The sequence below is a fragment of the Halichoerus grypus genome, chromosome 3 (genome assembly GCF_964656455.1).
Source record: "Halichoerus grypus chromosome 3, mHalGry1.hap1.1, whole genome shotgun sequence".
NCBI lineage: Eukaryota > Metazoa > Chordata > Mammalia > Carnivora > Phocidae > Halichoerus > Halichoerus grypus.
The window spans coordinates 104712718-104727634 of record NC_135714.1 but is presented as its reverse complement, the minus strand read 5'-3'; the positions used below and the strand labels follow the sequence as shown (position 1 = coordinate 104727634).

The 14917-nt window shown below is 38.3% G+C and overlaps 2 protein-coding genes across 6 annotated transcripts in view; one reads left to right on the top strand and one right to left on the bottom strand.

Annotated features, from left to right (window-relative positions):
- AFG2A (AAA ATPase AFG2A) overlaps positions 1-3152 on the bottom strand; it is a 335659-nt gene extending 332507 nt beyond the window's left edge. For all 3 annotated transcript variants that reach the window (XM_078069202.1, XM_036069413.2, XM_078069203.1), the window contains exon 1: positions 2857-3152. In XM_078069202.1, coding sequence (XP_077925328.1) covers positions 2857-3019 — 163 coding nt within the window. In that variant the 5' untranslated portion in view covers positions 3020-3152. The remainder of the gene's footprint in view (positions 1-2856) is intronic.
- A 180-nt stretch (positions 3153-3332) lies between these two features.
- Positions 3333-14917, top strand: part of NUDT6 (nudix hydrolase 6) — a 31678-nt gene continuing 20093 nt past the window's right edge. The window contains exons 1-4 of one of the 3 annotated variants that reach the window (XM_078069204.1): positions 3692-3953; positions 6933-7136; positions 11161-11250; positions 11782-11837. Coding sequence is in view for 1 of the 3 variants with exons in the window: in XM_036069418.2 (XP_035925311.1) it covers positions 3596-3830; positions 6933-7136; positions 11782-11837 (495 nt within the window). In the remaining 2 variants the exon portion in view is untranslated. Of the gene's footprint in view, positions 4139-6932; positions 7137-11160; positions 11251-11781; positions 11838-14917 lie in introns of all 3 variants that reach the window. The other 2 variants (XM_036069423.2, XM_036069418.2) reach the window with 2 other exon arrangements.

The window sequence follows — 14917 nt, the reverse complement described above, 5'->3', positions numbered from 1 at the left end:
TCATCCAAACATTTATTATCCCACATTAACATCCCACTACATGGCAAATAATACGTTAGGCACTAGGGATACAAAGTGAACAGAAGTGGATGGTCCTTGGCCTCACAGAGCTTATAATCTAATAGGATGAGAGAGTTATTAAACAATCACTGAATAACTGTGTAATTGTAAGCTAAGATTACTACAACGTAAGAATGACTAAGAGTGCTGAGAAAGCCTATAATGTGGAATCTAATTTGGAAGAAACAGAGAATGCTTCTCCAAGGAAGTAATGTTTAAATTCAGTCCAAAGGAAGAGTAGGAATTAACTAAACAAAGAGGAAAACAAAGATAATTCTTGGCAAAGAGAACAGCTTGTACAGAGAAGTACTGGAAAGAAGGCAGCACTGTGCATCTGAGAAAAGAGTACAGGCAAAATGGCAGGAGACAAGAAGGGGCCACGTAAGAACATCAAGACCTCCCGGGGCAGTAGGCTATAGCAAGCAGCAGCTCGTTCATTTTCTCTCTAAGCAAATAAATCTTTTAAAAAAATAAAATGTTAAAAAAAGAAAGAAAAATCCAAGAAAAGATGTACAGCACAATGCTATACAAAGTGTGGTCAGCAAACTATTTGTTACTGGTTCATGATGGGATAAGTACAGCAAATAAGGGTTTAGTAGCTTTTATTACAATTGGACAGAGTAATCCTACATCTCTTGAATCCAATAAAAATTTCTATTTTTAAACTTATTTTTCTAGTAATTTGTTTTTATTGTATTTTACAACAGTGCCAAGCTGTGACATATATATATATATATATATATTTTTTTTTTTTTTTTTTTTTGAGAGAGAGTGAGCGAGCGAGAGAGAGTACAAGCTGGAGGAGGGGCAGAGGGAGAGGGCGAAGCAGGATCCCTGATGAGCAGAGAGCCCGATGCGGGGCTCGATCCCAGGACCCTAGGATCATGATCCGAGCTGAAGGCAGCCGCTTAACCAACTGAGCCACCCAGGTGCCCCAACATATCATATTTTAAAAACTTTCCCTACAGAATTTGAGTAGTATTGGCCTAGAAGGCACCTGAACCAAGACTCAGAAATAGTATAAATTACAAATATAAATTCGAAAATGATGAAAGTATAGATGGAAAACTCTGGACATTGGATGAACTTGCCAAAGAAAGATTTATACAGAGAAAAAGAGGGTTTTAGGACTAAGAATTGAGGCACTTAGCCATTTGGCAGCCAAGTAGAAAATGAGCCTGCAAAGGAAACTGAAAATCTACCTACCAACAAAAGGATGGAGAAAAACTAGGAAAGTTTAATGGCACATAGCCAAAAATTAAAGTGTGGTTTGTTTGTTTTTTAAGATTCTGTTTATTTATTTGAGAAGCAAGAGAGAGTGAGTGATAGAGAGAAAGAGTATGACCCGGGCGGAGGGGCATGGGGGGAGAGAGAAGCAGATTTCCCACTGAGCGGGGGGTCCCACGAGGGGCTTGATCCCAGGACCCTGGGATCATGACCTGAGCCGAAGGCAGACGCTTAACCTACTGATCCACCCAGGCACCCCCCAAAATTAAAGTGTTTTAAGAAAAACGAAATGGTAGACAATGCCAGAAGTTGCTGAGAGGTCAAGTAAGGGAAGTAAAGAAAAACTGTCCATTGTATTTATCAACATGGCAAAACTTAAATAGGCTAAGGAGTAGGTGACAGATGAATAGACAGAGACTACTCCATTTACGAAACTTGGCAATGAGCTACACCTGGCTGGCTCAGTCAGTAGAGCATGCGACTCTTGATCTCAAGGTTTTGAGTTCAAGTCCAACGTTGAGAAATTACTTAAAAATAAAATCTTAAAAAAAAAAAAAAGAAAGAAAGAAACTTGGCAATGAAAGGATGGACACAGAGAGGGTGGTGGTAAGAAGAAAATGTGGAACTTTTGTTTTGATTTAAGATGTAAGAGAAATCAGCAGGTTTAAATTTCAAGGGAAGGATCCAGTTGAAAAGAGATTGTATATTCAGGACAGAACAAGTTATCCTCTGATCCCTAAATGAAACTGAAAACACTGTGTTAACTCTAAGATTGTCATGAGGTTGTGCATTAGACATAAAATTCTTGCCACCAGTTTAACTGGTGTTCCGTTTTTTTCAAAGCTATAACACATCTTCAACACACAGAAGCTTTACCAATTAACTTTTCCGATAAATCCGTTCTCCTAACTCAAGGGAGCTCTGATCTAGAATAAGGGCTTTAAAGCTAAGTACCGCCTGCCACTTAGTACCTGTGGAACCTGGAGCCAATTACATTAACTATTCTTTCTCTGTGAAATGCGCATAATAATACATTCCCATCTTCCAGGGCTTCTATTAAGGTTAAATGAGATATGTGACATACCCAACCTACTGATAACAATACTATGTAACTGGTAGCTGTTATTAAATATCAGAACCTGTGTAGTAGAAGAAAAAACCCTAAAGCCTTTCATTCTTAGAGACACAGCGATATCTCTTAGGAAGGATGTACCCACATCTTTACTGAGTGTTTAGTTTTCTGGTATACATATCCCATGCTCGCTACCTTTAAGCAATGTTACAGTTAAATATGTCGTTAATCCTAAACGAGGCAAAGTCGTTTCAAGTGCAACTTATAAATTCAAAACAATTTACAAAAGTAAATGACTTAATCCACGGAGAAGCCGCTTCTGTCTAACTTCTCCAATGCAGACACGGCTTCGGGTGTACAAACTTGTGTGCCACTCTCACACCTGTGTCTCGCCCAATTCTCAAAAGCCTCTGCACCTTAAAGGCGGCATCGCTAGGTCTACGTTCTTCTCAGGTTGCGCCCCCTCGGCCCCAGGTCTCCCACCCAGAACTCTTTACCCTTTTCTAAGAAGTTGGTCACCACCAGAATCCCGGCCGCTGCCGCCGTGCCTGGCCCAGCAGAAGGAGCAGAGGGCCCCGAAGGAGAGGAAGCAGAAGGGGGCGAGGTTGAACCATTCTCTGCGCTTCGGTTCAGCCGTTTTCTGTTCTTCTTGGAAGACATGATCAGGAGGCAGCCTAGGAAAACCACCCCAAAACCGGCTCCCAACGTGCTCGGTTCTGGGGAAGAAAAACTTCCGGGGCAGAAGTCAGCGAGACTCCGCCCTGCGCCGTAATCCCCCAAGTGGAGCGCAGTAGAAAAAGGGAGACCTGAGCATTTTCAGAACCCGCCATCTTGGAAGAAGGGGTTCTGACTTTTGCAAAGAAAGACGGATTACGTGGACACAAGGTCATTTAGATTGTAAATTCCTGAAAGACAGGATTTTTTTTGTCATCTCTGCCCGCCTTTCCCATCCCATCCCTGAACAAACGTCTGTTGACTTAAACCTGAAAAAGAAAGTGGTGGAAAAGTTTCTCTCCGGCTTTCCTGGAACCGGGCATATTCCTGAGAGGAGCTGGTGAACAGGACTTCGCGGTCACTTCAGTACAGCGCTAAAAAAAAAAAAAAAAAAAGTGGTAACAGCGCAACTTCGAGAAAATGGGTGGCACTCTTCTAAAATTTACGGTAGAGACCTCTGCTCTGGAGCTCAAAGGAAGGTTAATTTAGGGGCCGAGCTAGTGGTGGGACGCGGACGCCTAAATGCCGCTACTAGCAAGTGGGCGTTTTTGGCGCGCAGTGCTCCTGCGAACCTGCAGCGCAAGGCTTTTGGGGCACCACGGAGCTTCCGGCGGTCCGGGTTGCAAGTGGAACCCTCCTGTCGGAGTGGAAGAGCTGCGGGGAGAGCTGGACAGATTCGGGGGCGTCTCGGTGCGCCTTGCGCGGCTCGGCGCGCTGGACCGCCTGGACGCCGCCTCATTCCAGAGGGGCTTGCAGGGCAAGTGTGCCTGGGCCGAGGGGTTCCCTGCCTCCGGAGCCTTTCTAATGAAGTAACCGGGGCCCCTGTTCACCTGACACGCTCTCCGCGAATCAAGTACCGAGCCCTAGGGAGAGAGGGCAGGTGTGACCCGTACCAATTTCGCCCCCTTTCGTTCTTGTGTCCCCTGCTGGGAGGTTTCTGGGGCGGTTGGGTGAAACAGTAACTATCCCAGACTTTGAGATCGGCAGCCCGAGTTTCTGCTGCACTTTCTAGTGTGTGACCTTCGGCAAGTTCTGTAAACTATCATTTCCCCTACCATAAAACCGGTTAGTATCGCAAAGGATTGCTGAGGGTTAAGTTGGGTAATGCATATAAAGTGCATATCACGGTCTCTGCCACATACTTAACGCTCAGTAATGTTAATATTATTTCATTATTATTTACTATCATTTACCGGGCCTTAGTTCTGCGGGGCACTTTGCCCGAGACAGAACTATACAGGTGGTGGACAATGAGTGGACTAGAGAGATACTAAGTGGTCATTTTTGTACACAAATTGGGTCAGGCTGACACATCAAGAACTAGAGTTTGCTAGAGACAAAACAACAAGTCTTTTATGGTTAACAAGGGAGGGTAGTGGGCGGTTTCAGTCTTCAATAAGAAAACTCTCCACTCTTCTTGAACCTAAGTCCAAAGAGAGGAAAGAAAGCTTGGATGGAGGAGCCTTCAGTTTGAGAGAAGCCCGTGATTTGGTTGGGAGTTTTTCCGACTGCCCCTGATGGTTCTTCTATTCGAATTGAAGGCCTAGCACGGAAATTCAGCCATGGAAAGATTCTCTCACTCTAAAAGGAAACTTCAGATAATCTTTATCCTATTGAGCTATTAATAAGGCAAGTGAGGGTCTATGTAAATATAATTGAGCTAGTTATTTCATTCTTTAATCATTCTCCTTCCCAAACTACCTCTTCACCGCATTTTCTCTCCTACTGTGAATAATTGCTGACTCCCAACAATATCAACAGTAGGAGAATCAAGTCAATGTTCATACTCTAATACATCTACCTATGTGTAGTATAGGAAGATACAGGTATTTATTGCACACACTTGTCACATGTCAGTGGCCAGGTGGTTAAAGCACTTTCTTAGAAAGGCAAAGCATGAGGGTTGGGTTTAGAGTCACACATCCGGGTTTCAACCCCAGATTCTGACAGGTGCTTAGCTGGGTAGTAGGCAAACCACCACTAAAAATATTTGCCTCTTAGGTTGCGTACGTGAATAATACCAACCCTAATTACTTTACTGGATACATGTGATCGAAGATAAATTATAGGAAACTAATTTATAATCTGTGTAGTACCATATACTTTTTATAGTTTTTAATAAACATTTTAATGTTTTAATAACATTTTAATGTTTTAATAAAACATTCTATTGCATTTATGAATTCCTATTGCTAAACACTTTTAAGAACTTTACAAATATTTATTCATTCAATCCTCATAACAACTCTGAGGTAGATACTATTACCTTTATTTTAAAGGTGATGGTACTGAGGCACAGAGAGATAAGTAACTTCCTTTGGCTCTGGAATCTGTTCTTAATGCATTATGCTGCCTCTAAGAGCTTAGCGCAAATTTTGTTATTAAGTCAAACTAGCTTTTTCACTTGATTAGAATGACTAGGGAGGATATGTGAACTTTCTGAAGTAATAGAAATGTTCTTTAATCTTTATTGGAGTGTGTTACATAAGTGTATGCATATGTCAGAACTCATTAAATGTACACTCAAGATTTGTGTGCTTCACTTTATGTAATTGTACATCAATTTTAAAAGGATTTAAATCAGAGAAAGAGGTGGGTGAGAAGGATCTGACTCCATAACCCCCAAATCAAGAAGCTTTTATGAAAGGCTCCCATGTGTTTGTCACTGTATTAGACCCACTGCCTTTTAAAGAGGTAGAGAACAGGGTCCGTAACGAGGGAGTCACTTACTGCACAGCTGGAGAAGAGAAGAGGAGGAAAAGAAATTTAACCATTAAATAAATAATCAAACCTTGCCACCACCACACACGCACACAATTTGCAAGATTATTGTAAAGATTAAGTGAGGTGATGGATGGAGAAAGTGATCTGAGAAGTTTCTCTAAGACCGCAATATTCTTCACCCATAAATTAGGGGCGATAATACTTGCCTTTCAGGTTGTGAGAACGTAATGAGATAATATATGTAGAGTGTCTAGAACTTAGTAAGGACCAAATGTTAGAATCTTTTTCTTCTGGCTCAATCTTAAGTAATAAGAGAATTTGCAAAAGTCAAAAACAGAAAAATCTACATTCATCTTGGTATTTAGAGTAGGAGTAAGAGGTTGGTTAAGTAGCTTTTGGTGTACCTATCTGAGGAAAATTATGCAGTCATTAAAAACTTATGTTCATTAAAAATTTTAATGACATAGCAAAATGTTTATAATAAGTAGTAAAAGATATGCTGTAAATTATATATGGTGTGATGTCAATTCCAAAATTATATTCATGGAAAAATGTCAAAATTATATTTTTATCTCTGCATGCTAGTAAGATACGAAGTTTTGATTTCTTCATTATATTTTCAGTTTTTTCTAGGACTGGTATACATTATTTAAAAACAAAGAGTTTTAAGCACCTTGAAATTTATAAGCCAAAAAAACTATAACAGAACTCTTAAAGTGTAAGTGGAAGCCCATAATAGTCATTTATAAAGATTAAAACTAAGGATGTTAAAAGGAACAGCATTAAAATGGTATTTTATTTAAATCGAGTGTTTTGTTCATTCTACAAATATTGAGCACCAGTTATGTGCCAAGCATTGTGGTCAGGTGATATGAATATACTGACTCTATTCTCAAGGAATTCAGTCTGATGGAAAAATCACATAAGCAAGGTACTAATTACAATAAAACATGATAGTTCCCATGCTGTTGATGTGAACAGAGCATTTTAGGATTCCCCTCCCCCATCGCCTTCAAGCTAACTACTAAGAGAGGTGGATGTTTTAGGATGGCTTTTTAGAAGAGGTGATACCTGAGATCTTCCACTCGTTTCACTGGAAAACGTTTACAGATTTTTATCCTCATCTGCATTTTAGCTGCAGTACAACGATGGAGATCAGAAGGTAGGATAGCGGTGTGGCTGCATATTCCCATCCTCCAAAGCCGATTTATTGCCCCTGCTGCTTCCCTGGGTTTCTGCTTTCACCATGCAGAATCGGATTCATCCACGCTGACACTGTGGCTGGGAGAGGGACCCAGCAGATTACCAGGATATGCTACACATCAAGTAGGAGTTGCAGGTCAGTTTCAAACTAACAATAAAATTAACCTTTTAGAGGTTCACCCAATTTTTTCTTACAGCTAAGTGATAGTTTATTCATGTGTAATGAGTAGTTTGATAAAATAATCCTTGGGATTATTAAGGAGTGCTTTAAATAGGTGAAGTTTGCCTTATGAATCAGCAGAGGGCAGCACACCAAACAAGTTTGGTGTTTAGTTTTCCAGAGGATACCTTTGAACACTTTTATATAGGTACTTGAACTTCAGTACTCAAATGGTAACACTGAATTGGGATCAGGGACTAAATCATTATGGTAAAACATATTAGTACTAATTATGTGAATGTGTAAAATAAAAGATAACTTTTAGGTTGAATTTAAGGTAAAGCAAAGCAGATTTTTTATTTGGACATTACTTCTTAAAGATAATTACATTAAGTTATGGTGCCAAACAGTTGCTTAAGATAGCATAATTTAAGTATATTACGGACTTTTCAAGCCACTGATTAACTTCAAAGACATGGTCTTGAGAGATTTGCTTTAGGTTAAGACTGGAGTTCTCAAATTGTAGAGTGTGTCAAAATCACCTGGAGGGTTTGCTGAAAACACCACTGCTGGGTCCCACATCTAAGAGTTTCTGATTCAGTTGGTGTGGGGGGTTGCCAGAAAATTTGCATTTCTAATAAATTCTCTGCTGCTACTGCTAATGTTAATGCTGGTCCCTGAACCATCCTTTGAGAACCAGGGGTAAAAAAAAAAACTGAAATAGTAAGTCCTTATGACTTAAATGAAAACAGTATTATATATAAGCTAGTAATTTAATAATTTTATTTGCCTTCATATAATTTACAAGCGTTTTTAAAGGTAGTTTGCACCTTTGAGGTTAAAAAGGAGTTGTTCAAGGATGTCTAATGTTTTCTCTATCCATGATCTCACTCCCTTGTAACAAGTAGAGGCAGTTAGAAATTTCCATTCAGCTCTACTTCAAAAGACTGGTAATTTGATAGCACCCTCACACTTCATTAGAAAGTTATGCAGATAATTATTAATTCATTGGTATAGAGTTTTAAATTAGACTTTTAAATCCAGTTATTACTACAGAATTGTTAATATATGCATAAAGAGTATACTATGAAGCACCTGTTTATAACTAAATAGTATGTAATTTAGTTAAGATATACCATAGGAGTTCAGGCAATAAGAGATCTGGAACTTGAAGTCTTGAAGTATAACTAGGATATGAAGTGGCTACTAGGGGTGGTAATGAAATCATGTAAGAAATTTTCTGGAAAGGTATAGTGTTTTTTAGGTGAAGGGAAAGTAATTGACATTTATTGTTATAAGCAGCAGAAGGTAGGTGTGGCTGGTGAACATACCACCACAAAATATACCACATTGGCATATTGATTATTTTGAGCTTGAAAAACACTAGATACAGGAAGAGTCCTCTGCCTCCCCTTTTTTCCCTAAAAGCAGGGCATAAATTTTTTGTACCAGGAAGAGGAGACATTCTTATAGAAGATGGGGAGTTGACACCAAGACGAGTCTGTACAAATAAACCTTATTAAAATAACTCTTGTATTCCATTAATTTCCCCCGTATATGTCCTAGTCATTTTTCCACCATTTACCTCCTTATCCCAAACCTCTTTTTCTTTTGTCTTGTCATATCTCCATAATGTATTGATCTTTGTTGAAATGGTACATATGCCCCTGGGCTTAACCACTTTTTGGGGATTTTCAGTTCTTTTAATCAATTCTTCCATCACCACCCCAGGCCATGTAAATATAATAAATAAATAAATAAACAACAACAACAAAAATATATATATATACTTTTTTCCTCCATTAATCTGTCTTCTGTCAGTTCAGTTCACAGCCCTAGACACAGAACCTAAGTATTAGAGGAAAAATCTTTCCTTCCCTACACTGGAATGGAGTGAGCTATGGTTTTGTTACTGTTCTTCAAACACAACAAGCTTGTGTCTGCCTCAGAGCTTTCACACCTATTGGCTCGTCTTCCTGTAGTACTCTTTTCCAGGGCTTTGTTTATCTAGCTCTTTAGAGCTGAACTTTCTTTTCCAACATCTTCTCAAAAGTCTCCTGACCTTCCTGTCTAAAATACAGTCCTCCTGCATCATTCATGGTCCCTTTATCCAGGTCTGTTTTTCTATATAGCACCCACCACAATCTGAAATTATATCATGTACTTAATTTCCCCCACAATGATATAAACTCCATGAAGGCAGGTATTTTATTTGTCTTTCCCACCACTGTGTTGTCAGGTTAAAGACAGTGTCTGGCATAAAGTAGATACTCAATAAATATTTCTTGAATGATTAGATAGCTCTTCAAGTGGAAACTCAAGTCCCCAGAGAACACAATTGTGTGGGGAAGGGACACGGTTGCACAGTGAGAATACCAGCTCAGAATCCAGACAGACAGTTTTAGGGCTGTGTGAACTTGGGCACTCAAAATGATACCACTCACACGATTATTGTGAAGAATACCTGAGATAATGCACATAAAGCACTTAGCACAGTATCTGACTAATCATAATATAATAATTATCTCTAATCCCTGATCTCTTTGTGTTTATTTGCCATTTAAGTTGTGACCAGCAGGGGTCGCTCACGTTGTGCTTTAGCCACGCTGGTTTTGTCTTTGAAGTAAATATTTTGCTCATGTTTATAATTCATTAGGGAAAATTGCAATTTGAGTAATCACAAATTATTAAAATTTAAGAGTAGGTTTCCTTGGCATTTCTTTGGCATTCTAACCCTTATAAAGTCCAATTAAATTATATTTTTTGTTTTCTAATGGAAGCCAACATTAATGTGAATTATATCTCACTTAGTAGTTTTCCTTTTTTTTAAACACTAAAATGTGGAGTTTTCATTTCAGAGAAATTTGTCCTTCCTTGTATTATATATACCTAACCCTTTCTATATTTTATTTCTACATAGCATTGTCACCTCATGTTCTTTATACTTTGTTTTCTGTTTGTTTGTTACTTTCTCATACACACACCAGAATGTGAGCCCACTGAGGATAGGGGATTTTGGTTTGTTTACCACTATATCCCTAGCGCCTAGAAAAATGCCTGACACATAACAGGGCTCAAATACAGAGAACCCATATGTATTATATATAAGAACTCAATTACTGTTGAAAGGGTATGTAGAAAATATCTTTTTAACAATATTTCCTCACATTATGTAAATATAAATATTTTTAAATTATAGCATTTAAAGGAATTAATACAAATCATTAAGGTGTCACTTATATTTTTGACCCAGGATTGTCAAAAAACAAATAAAACTTATTTATTTGGGTCCCTAATGTCTAGCCAAATGCATAGTGTGCTTGGCAGTGTGTATATTGAATGTATAAATAAAAGGATTAGAACTTAGGACATATATAAAATAAACAATTATCCCAAAGCAATGTATTGGTATGTTATAAAGTCATATGCACATGCAGTTAAAAAAAAAAAAAAAAAGTAAGTGGCTTCAGTGAGATCCTGAACTGAATATTGAGATATTTGAGAGTTAGATCATCAGAGGCATAACCCATGTTCTATATACATAGTGATTCAAGGAGTAAAAATGAGAATGGAAAAGTCACTTCATTTATTCAATAAATATTTTTAAGCACTTAAGATTTGACATTAAGGGGCGCCTGGGTGGCTCAGTCGGTTAAGCGGCTGCCTTCGGCTCAGGCCATGATCCCAAGGTCCTGGGATCGAGCCCCACATTGGGCTCCTTGCTCAGCAGAGAGCCTGCTTCTCCCTCTCCCTCTGCCTCCCTGCCGCTCCCCCTGCTTATGCTCTCTCTCTCACTATCTCTGTCTCTGTGTCAAATAAATAAAAATAAATAAAATCTTTTTAAAAAAAGATTTGACATTAAAATAAATGCTACAAAAGGATAGAAAGATTAATTTATTTAACAATGTACCATCAGGAATAGATGATCTAGAGAAGAAGTTTATGCAGCTGATTATCCTACAACTTAGCATGTGCTAGAAACTTTTTTTTTTTTTTTAAGAGGAGATCAGCCAGCAAGGAGCTAAGGCCTGTGCAGAAGTCTCTGGAGCCAGGGAGAACGACAGACGGGCCCACGTGGGGCCTTCCCCTTGTAGGGATGGTTTTTCCTTTCCTTTTTCTTTCTTTCTTTCCTTTTTTTTTTTTTTTTTAAGATAAAACGTTCAGGGGGAAATCGGAGGGGGAGGCGAACCATGGGAGACGATGGACTCTGAAAAACAAACTGAGGGTTCTAGAGGGGAGGGGGGTGGGAGGATGGGTTAGCCTGGTGATGGGTATTAAAGAGGGCACGTTCTGCATGGAGCACTGGGTGTTATGCACAAACAATGAATCATGGAACACTACGTCAAAAACTAATGATGTAATGTATGATGATTAACATAACAATAAAAAATATTAAAAAAAAAAAAAGAACCATCATTAGTATTCCCCAAGTTGTTAACCTGAATAACTGAGCAGTCATTTTATTGCTGGAGAGATTTTAAAAGTGGTCAAGGATGAGGTGGTACTTGAACTAGGCCTTCCAGGATGGGTATGATTTTGATGACCACAGATAGGCGTATGGAGGAGTCTAAGGTGAATGAAATTAGTATTTCTCAATTATCTTTTACTTTTCCCCCAACAGGAGCTGTATTTGATGAAAATACTAGGAAAATATTGGTTGTACAAGATCGAAATAAAGTAAGTTGCTTCTGCTTTTAAAAAAAATTTTTTTTAATTTTAGTATAATTAACCTACAGTGTTGTATTAGTTTTAGGTATGCAATATAGTGATTCAGCAAGTCTATATTTACTCAGTGCTCATCACAGTAAGTGTACTCTTAATTCCCTTCCTCTATTTCACCCATCCCTGCACTTACCTCCCCTCTGGTAACCACCAGTTTATTCTCTATAGTTAAAAGTCTGTTTTGTTTGCCTCTTTTTTTCTTTCATCGTTTGTTTTGTTTAAGTTGCTTCTGCTTTGTAAATTGCTTTCTAAATTTTCAGTTCTCCCTAGAGAAAAATAAAATGCAGAAATTTTTATATGCTCAAGGAATTACAGAGAGATATTTTAAAAGTTCTTTCTAAGCAGTTATGGATTATTAGGATATTTATTTAATTCAAAAAGTACCTATGGAGGCTTTGAAAATGTCAGGATAACCTCACGTTGCTCACTGTTATATTATGGCTACAGAAAAATTATAAATGGCTATATTTAGGTGGGAAGACACCTGTGTTTCTCACAGACTGTCAAGATATTCTTCCATTCATTCAGCATTCATTAAGCTCCCATTCTGAGCCAAGTGCTGAGAATACAAAGGTTGTTAAAACAGCTGACCTTTCAAGTTTTTACTTCTTTGGATCTCTCTTACAGCCCTATGGACTTTTCCTAGATCTTATCATTACTCATATTGTGACTTAATAATTCTTTATTTTAAACTTTCCTTGTTTAATTCATTGTGTGGCTCTATGTCCTGATTGGGAACAATGAGATAGTAGAGAACAATTTTTTAAAGAAGTTTTGCTGTAAGGGAAGAAGATAAATGCAGTAGTAATGAGGGTATTTGAGATTAATAGATGAATTTTTAACAACAGATACTAATGCAAGTTTATAACTGAATGGAAATATTTGGTAGGGAAGGAGAAACTTATAATGAAGGAATGAGAAAGATAAATGCAGAAGAGTAATAGATTAAAAAAGGTAAAAGGATAAAAACCCAAAGCAGGGATGGAAGGACTGGCTGTGAAAGAGGGAGGGACAGTTATTTTCATTCTTAAAAGAGGAAAAACAAAAAATAAGATTTGTGGAGATACACAGATTTAGTGATGGGACAACATGGGAGCTCCTAACTGAGCACTTCGATTTCCCTCAAAGAAATAGCAGGAAGAGTCACCAACTGAGAAAGATGGGAGAGGAGAGGTTATTTATAGATGTGAGGATAGAAGAGAAGGTATGAAATATTCATCTCAGAAAATGAAGGCAATTAGGGAAGTATAGTAAGATTGACAAATGGTGTTAAATGTCCTCTTAGATTTGTGGGTATTATTGAAAATGAGAGGAATCAAAAAGAGTTCTGTGACTTTCTCAAAGAATTTTCAGCTGCTCAAGCACAAAAAAAGGCAAATACTCAGGTTTAACTAGATTAGAATTTTTCCTGGATAAGTATAATGGAGAAAAGAATTAACTATGTTTGTGTAGGAGTAATTACATAGATGAACCATAAAATTTTTTTATTATTAACATATAGTGTATTATTTTTTCAGGGGTACAGGTCTGTGATTCATCAGTCTTACACAATACACAGTGCTTACCACAACACATACCCTCTCCAATGTCTATCACCCAGCCACCTCATCCCTCCCACCCCCCTCCATTCCAGCAACCCTCAGTTTGTTTCCTGAGATTAAGAGTCTCTTATGGTTTGTCTCCCTCTCTGGTTTCTTCTTGTTTCATTTTTTCCTCTCTTCTCCTATGATCCTCTGCTTTGTTTCTCAAATTCCACATATCAGTGGGATCATATGATAATTGTCTTTCTCTGATTGACTTATTTCGCTTAGCATAATACCTTCTAGTTCCATCCACGTCATTGCAAATGGCAAGATTTCATTTTTTGATGGCTGCATAATATTCCATTGTATATATATACCACATATTCTTTATCCATTCATCCATCAGTGGGTATCTGGGTTCTTCCCATATTTTGGCTATTGTGGACATTGCTGCTATAAACATTGGGGTGCATGTGCCCCTTTGAATCACTATGTTTGTATCCTTTGGGTAAATACCTAGTAGTGCACTTATTGGGTCATAGGGTAGCTTTATTTTTAACTTTTTGAGGAACCTCCATACTGTTTTCCAGAGTGGCTGCACCAGTTTATATTCCCACCAGCAAAGCAAGAGGGTTCCACTTTCTCCATATCCTTGCCAACATCTGTTGTTTCCTGAGTTTTTTATTTTAGCCATTCTGACCTATGTGAGGTGGTATCTCACTGTGGTTTTGATTTGTATTTCCCTGATGCCAAGTGATGTTGAGTATTTTTTCCATGTGTCTGTTGGCCATTTGGATGTCTTCTTTAGAGAAATCTCTGTGCATGTCCTCTGCACATCTCTTGACTAGATTTTGTTGTTTTGGCATGTTGATAAGTTCTTTAGAGATTTTGGATAGTAGCCCTTTATCTGGTATTTCATTTGCAAATATCTTCTCCCATTCCATAGGTTGCCTTTTAGTTTTGTTGACTGTTTCCTTTGCTGTGCAAAAGCTTGTATCTTGATGAAGTCCCAAAAATAGTTTGTTTCTCTTGCCTTAGGAGACGAGACGTGTCTAGCAAGAAGTTGCTACTGCCTGTGTTCTCCTCTAGGATTTTGATGGATTCCTGTCTCACAGGTCTTTCATCCATTTTGAGTCTATTTTTGTGGATGGTGTAAGGAAATGGTCCAGTTTCATTCTTCTGCATGTGGCTCTCCAGTTTTCCCAACACCATTTGTTGAAGAGACTGTCTTTTTTTCCATTGGATATTCTTTCCTGTTTTGTCAAAAATCAGTTGACCGTAGAGTTGAGGGTCCATTTCTGTGTTCTCTATTCTGTTCCATTGATCAATGTGTCTATTTTTGTGCCAGTACCATACTGTCTTGATGATTACAGCTTTGCAGTACAGCTTGAAGTCTGGAATTGTGATGCCTCCAACTTTGGTTTTCTTTTTCAATATTCCTTTGGCTATTCAGAGTCTTTTCTGGTTCCATAGAAATTTTAGGATTGTTTGTTCCAGCTCTATGAGAAATGC